Consider the following 6,908-nt stretch of genomic DNA (forward strand, 5'->3'; position numbering starts at 1 on the left):
CGACAGCTGAATTATAATGTCAAGGTTCCTTATTTTAATAGTACAGAGGACAAAATGTTTTAGCTTAAAATGTTTTATGTATAATAGCTTAGTTTATTTTAAATTTATATACGGGGTATGAGAAAAGTACAGGAGGGAGGTTGAGGCAGCAGCTCAAGAAGTTCTATAAATACCTTTTAATTTTTCGCTACTAGCAGGCGAAGTCAGTGATGTATAAATAATACATGGGTTTTGGTCGGTCCGTTGTTCAGAATTTTTTAACCTCCCTTAATCTAATTCTAAGGCTTGAAACTCGGATAACATTTGTTTACGAAATGTGTATCCAGTGCTGCGTTTTATTCTATTTACTTTTGACGGGCAGATGATTCGGTTCCATATACGTGATGTAGAGTTTGAATTGTAAATCCAATATGTGCCTTTTTCTCATTAAATTACAAGATTTGTTGAACTAATTGACTTAGATGCTATGAAAATAACGATTAAAAGATTACTGATCCAATTTTTCTCATAGTTGAATTATTATGATTAACTATATATCACCAGCAATTGAATTGCCAACATTGACAATGTAATTTGCTACTAGACTATGCTTAAACAAACTGTCAAATTTATCAGTATCACTCATTATGAGGTTAAACTTCATTCCAATCATGGCAGTTGAGTATATAGTGCAGACGCTCAGTGTACAAAGTTAACTGAAGAAAAATGCTTTGTTGCTGAAAACACGCGCAAGTCAAAGGCAATAAAACGCAAGATGTTTGTAAGAAAATGTTTACAAAATGTTGTATATGCGAGGGAGAATATCTATTGAGGACCGTTCCCACACACTTGTCGTGTTACTGCCACTAAGTTTTGTCAAGGTTTTTCTATGCCAAATAGGCCTAGATGTAAAGTTTAGCCTCTGGCCAAAGAAGAGAAGAAATTTTGGCATACCCAGCTATGTCTGACACCCTTTTCCAATGTACAGTAGATAGATATACTGCATTCATCTATTCTATGCTAACGTTTACCAGTAGACATGCTTCTGCAATTCCAATTTACCAATTTTAACTTTCTGACCAATTTTGAACAAAAGACTTTCGAAGTTTGCTGTTTAAGTTTCAGTTTCAGGACAATTCAGCGCATTGCCGTCAATAGCTAAAAAGCATTTGACAAGTTGTTTGCTCTTCCGCTTACAGTTTGTATTAAACACAAAATCATTCTAAGGGGTTTATATGGGGGACATCGGTGGTTCTATGACTTTTCAAGTTTTGAGGGTCTACCAACACGAGAACAGATTTTCTCTGCTGAGTAGTAAGTGAGCAGCTTCTTAAATTCTAACGTATAACAATCTGCTTCTTTAAACAAAGAATTGAGATAAGAGAAACAGTAAAGAAATAGGATAATGGCAGGAAAGAGGATGTTTCCTTTGAAACTGTTTTTAATTTTAGTCAAAAATTTGTTGTTTAGTCTGAAAACAGACCATGTACAACGAAAGTTGGGTGCCGGCCAGAAAGTAAACCTGGGACCCTGCAGAAATGAGGTAAGCTTGTAATTTCTAAATATTAATTCATAAACGAGCAGTTGCCACTGCTGCAAATTTCCACGCTATACACAGAATTTTAATTATAACTAATTTGTCCAGTGCAAGTGAAAATCGTACAAGAAAAAATTGAATGGTCATATGTATGTTTCCTCATTGAAGGCTAAATTTTTTTGGCTGGTGTGTTAATAAATTACAGAAAATGTTTAATAAAATTTTGTTTTGAGAACATTTTGATAACATTTAACGTTAATATAACATTGAGAAAAGAAAAGAAGAAATGATTAAATGAAAATGTTAGTTTTTAGTTTCATTTGTATTGACTTCTCATAAATGTCATATCATATACGTTATCTTATATCCAAACTTTCAACACTTATATGTTAAGGCTTGTATGTGTTTTACACCGCAAAATGAGCTTAAATGTAAACAAAAACACGTTTGAGAGGCCATATCTCACCCACATAGGCACGAACCTATGCTTAGCTATACGGTACCAAAATTCGAATTCTTCTACAATTATCTTTTAAGATTTGTGTTATTTACTACATACTTCCTTTGACAATGAATGTGATTTGTAAATAATAGACCCCATTGAAAGTCGTAGGCCCAATTGACTGCAGGCCTGATTTCTTCTCCCCCTTCTACACTGGCTTGTCCAGAAAAATTCAAACGAAGTCTTTTTTGGTGCAGACACTTCAAAACAGTTTTGTTTTAACCACGTATCATCTTCGGTCATAAATCATAAACATAGAAAACAAAAAGTCTTAAGAACGAAAAAGGCAAGTTTTGGTTGAATATTTGCTTTATAAGTGCTTTCCAAAAAGTGACGATTATAGTACACAGTAAGTTGTAATCAAGCTTACGCGAGGTAGTTTATACGCTTAAACTGAATGCAATAAAAACTCTTTACCTAGAGCCTGAAGAAAGGTATTAAATAACTTGGACCTATGAAAATTGAAATTACAACATGTATATACTGTATATGACGGTTGCTGGGAGTGGGGCAGGTAAAGTTCGTATTTAAGTCAACCGATAAACTTTGAGCTAACAAGAGCTGCACTAACGTGCTTTCACTGCATACCTTGTTGCTTTGCGAGAAGGGGAAGGGGTATAAAGCAATCTGTCATATTAAATATATGATTAGACCGTATATTAACAAAATCATACTCGTTATAAGGTAGATTTTTTGAGCTTTCTGACAGCTCGACATTGTTAGACGAACATGTGTTTTGATTATGCTGACTGTTAAAAATTGTCTTCATCTGCAAGTCCACGCTTACCGTTCGGGCTTGTATGTATTCTAACAACTTTAAGGTTGATTTTCAAGCAGTTTGCTTAACTACACCAGCTTTTCAAATGTAAAGGCTTAATTGATTTTTTTTCGTATAATGCATACATCGTTTTCATACTGTAGTACACCTGATGACGCAAACTGATGTTTGTGAAATCTTGTGTCGAGGAAATGTAGATTAAGTGGTTGCATATAACTATGGCCACGAGAACAACATCATTCAACGCATTATTTATAATTAAGGAAAAAAGATCGTGATTTCACATAACGTCGCGTGATCTAACTTTATACAAACGTCTCTTTCCGTTTTGCTTAGGGAGCTTTTAGCAACAGCCAGCTAGTAGTTCTGAGGTTCTTCCTTATATTTGTATAATGCATTTGCATCTTTAAAAAGCAAGAGAGCTTTCCTTGTTAAAATCGTTTCCAAGTCATGCTGAACTTGCTGAAAACAATACTTATTGCCTGTTCCAATTTTCTGATATATAATTGCGTATAAAGGTCATTTATTTTTTTTACTGCTTTCTATTAGTCATGGCTCATTACTGAAGCTACAGAAAAAGGAAAGAAAAGCGTCATCAATTTGAAATGTTATTGACAAAATTATGTTTGCTCAAAACTTATAAATGCCGTATAACTTAAATGTAAAATTTGAGCAACTTATCCACTTTTCTTTGTTACAGCGCTATCTCAAAGGTTATGAAAATGATGTATTGTATTGTTCTTATGGGTTTTATGGTATTTTTTGCTGGTGAAAGAACTTATGGCCAAGGCACCAGTGCACCAGAACAACAGCTGCTACAAGTGTGCTCCCCTGTATCAATATCAGGAATACAATCTGGACAAAGTATGAGTTTATTTTTGCAAATTGATCTTTTCAAAAGTACCTTTGACCAATTCTCCAACCAACATGATAAACTAGATCCGACTGGCTGACTATTTCAATCAACAAATCATTGCGTATACCAGTCCTCGCAGAGCATCTACAATTAGTCATGCTCCTGAGGAATAAATATTTAAGCGCGTTTACGTGAGGACTTGCCTTAATATCATTTTATGCAAACTTATAGATATTTACCGGGGTGAAAAAGGGGAACAGGGGAAAGCTGGTAAAAAGGGGCCTAAGGGTGAAGACGGATTACCAGGACACAAAGGAGAAAAGGGACAATCAGGGAGCAAGGGTGAAAGAGGATTGCCTGGACGTAGATGGGGTGTTGCCGGTAAAGTAAACCTGAACAGAAAAGTTAAATCACAAATGGCTACATATTTGTAAAACGGTTTTGTATAAATTTGCAATGAAAATGTCATCCGTCGCAACTGACACGAAAATAATATTTTGATTATTATTTTAACATTAGGTTGTCCTACTATCACTCATCGCCTTCCACGTGATAACCAGGTCACTGACTATGTTTGGTACCGATCATACGTTCCTAGAATGACCGAAGCCACAGCTTGTACTTGGCTTGAAACGTCTGATTACAACCACCATGCAACGTGGATTAGTTGTGCCAATTCCGCTAACCACAATCAGTTTTTTATGGCTTTCATGAATCCAACGACAATACGGTTAGCCGTTGGGGGCCATACTCATGATTTTACGGTACCGCGGTTGACAACGATGCAGAAGGTAAAAAAATTAGCTCGTAGCCCGAAAACATTTGTAGATCGTAGAAACATTTGTAGAATGTACTGTAGATTTTTTCTGCAACAATTTTCTTTTTAGGTTCACATCTGCGCATGGTTTTCGTCAAAAAGGCGCGAAATAGGAATTTCTATCAACGCCAAAACAATTTCAGTTTTACCTTACGGAGGTGAGATCATGAACGGAGGAGGATCCTTGTTGCTTGGTCAAGAACAAGATGGAGTGAACGCGGGGAGTTTAGCCGCAACCCAAGCTTTCCAGTTAGTTTGTTAACTCATTTGCAAATAATGTAAATAAATAATTAGGAAAAGTTTAAACTTTGAAAGTTTGACTGATTTGAATGATAAATATATTGCCGCTGCACTTTGTGTGACTTAATATAATATCTCTTATTTTCAGCGGCAACATCACAAACCCAATGATGTGGCCTCGTGTGTTGAGTGAAGACGAGATCAGCAATCTTGCTCACAGATGTGAGTGTCCTGATGACTTTGCAATTGCATTCACCCTTGATCGAGCAGAGTTTTTCGGGGCTGCTACATACAGCAAGCCTGACATTTGTCCAACGCTGTAATACGATGTAATTCTGCCACTATACTAAATTCCATACTCGAAGACAATTTTGCAGCACTGTCAGTTTGTAATACTCTTGTTTTCCTTTTGAATTAATTAATTAATTATCGATAGCGGGATTGGCGTCTTGATATAAAGATTGCCTATCTTTGTTTGTCTACCACACCACAAAGCACAATTTATCGTGTGATGCTGAGTGAAGGTTGTATGATTAATTTTGCTTTTAAGATAGCTATAAATACGTGTATATAGGGACTTGCATCTTTTCAGTACATGTTTTTGTACATTAGAAATATTATCTGACCAACATACTATTTCTAAGTTAAATGTGTGGGTCCACATATGCTTTTCTGTAGATTTGCTTAGTAGTGCTGTAGTGCATATTGTATAACACTTTTACTGTTTGATCGAATGTGTACACATGAAGTATCCTTAAATAACCGGTAGAGCCTGCATTTGGACATACAGTATAAGTAAAAAACTGTATTTACATTACACAATGCATTAAATGTTGTAATTTGCTAAGCAGTTACTAAAGCAACGGATGTCGTATATGATATATCACTTCTTAAACATGCGTTGTTATCTTGGTTTTGGGCATGTACGGTATATAACCAACTTGATTTTCTTTATATTACGATGTAGCCACGCGTATAGCTTTCAAGAAAAACTTGTTTGTATAAAAGCCCGGTAAAGCTTGAAGCAGTAAGTTAAGAAAACAGAGAAAATAAAATTTTGACAAAAATAGGCGTCTTTATTGTCACATGTGGTTTGTGTTAGCTGTGCGAAGTGACGTGTTTATGGTTGTGATTAACAAACTTTCTCTATACAGTCTCTGGAAGAATTTTTGTCGCTTTTATTAGTTTCATACTTGCCTTGCATTTTTATTTTTAAAACTGCAGATGACTAAAGTGAACGTGTCAGACTTATAGACACAAAGTGCTTTTTCTCAGTTAACAGACACATGAAGAATGACTTGGCTATTTGAACGTTGTGGTTGATATAGCGTCACCATGCGGTGAATTTTCTGGAATAGTTTGACTTCTCACTTGATCCTGTTTTGGTATGCGCATTTGTATTGTATGCGTTTTGTGTTTTGTATATCTGCGTGGTTGTGACCGGTAGTGGTAGTGCTGTAACGAAATAAAATTGTTATTTAGCCTGATTTACTTGTGCGCTCGATATAATGTTACACAAGATAAAGTGCTGTTAGGAGATAAACGCGTCGCTGGTCGGACTCAATCAAAATTTAAAACTATTTACAATTTGTATTTAAAACTGGACGCATAACACTAAGCTACCTGAGCATGTTGTAGGGGTTGTAAATTGTTAATTATTGCTCGATTGATTGTTCGCAAATCTGACTCCATTGATAGCATGTCCATTAACCCTTGGTAGCTTATATTAGTTAAGCATCACAGTACCAAAACCAAACTGTCAAAGTCTTGGATAATGATTTATTGTTGATTCTCAAGGAAACAGTTACTGTTCTTCAGAGCACAGAATAAAACTGCATTCGGTAGACTTTTAGTACCAGACTCACAATATCAGACCGAACTATGTCAGAACTAACGCGTTGAGCACTGCATTACGAATGATGTAGCTCACTGAAAAAGTTTTGGAAGTTATTCCCACTTCACAAGTCTACTGGTGAGAAATAATTAGGCTTTTGGAAATAATTTGAAACAATGGAGTTCAACAATGTCGATGTTACGTATTTATAAAAACAATTATTTTCAGTTAGTAAGTTTAAGAAGTAGCTTTTAATATTCCAGTTTCCCACCTGAGTGCCTGTAAACGTCATTGTTATACCTTAAAAACAACTTTACGAAACATAAAAATAAACAGTTGTCGGAAGTATGTGGTTATTAATTGAA

The 6,908-nt window shown here is 35.5% G+C and overlaps 1 protein-coding gene across 1 annotated transcript; it reads left to right on the plus strand.

Moving 5' to 3' along the window:
- The first annotated feature begins 109 nt into the window (after positions 1-109).
- LOC143450026 (C-reactive protein 1.4-like) lies at positions 110-6,196 on the plus strand. Its single transcript, XM_076950414.1, has 6 exons — positions 110-1,522; positions 3,497-3,660; positions 3,884-4,033; positions 4,172-4,443; positions 4,540-4,718; positions 4,858-6,196. The coding sequence occupies exons 1-6, from the start codon at positions 1,518-1,520 to the stop codon at positions 5,030-5,032; spliced, it is 945 nt and encodes a 314-aa protein (XP_076806529.1). The 5' UTR covers positions 110-1,517; the 3' UTR covers positions 5,033-6,196.
- Positions 6,197-6,908: the final 712 nt, after the last annotated feature.

Source organism: Clavelina lepadiformis, chromosome 3, assembly GCF_947623445.1.
Source record: "Clavelina lepadiformis chromosome 3, kaClaLepa1.1, whole genome shotgun sequence".
In the NCBI taxonomy this organism is placed as follows: Eukaryota; Metazoa; Chordata; class Ascidiacea; order Aplousobranchia; family Clavelinidae; genus Clavelina; species Clavelina lepadiformis.

Bases quoted from the DNA above. Each gene is read 5' to 3' on its own strand.
- LOC143450026 (XM_076950414.1), top strand. The intron at 4,444-4,539 runs GTAAAAAAATTA...TTTTCTTTTTAG, and splicing joins GGTTGACAACGATGCAGAAG to GTTCACATCTGCGCATGGTT. The intron at 4,719-4,857 runs GTTAGTTTGTTA...TCTTATTTTCAG, and splicing joins GCCGCAACCCAAGCTTTCCA to CGGCAACATCACAAACCCAA.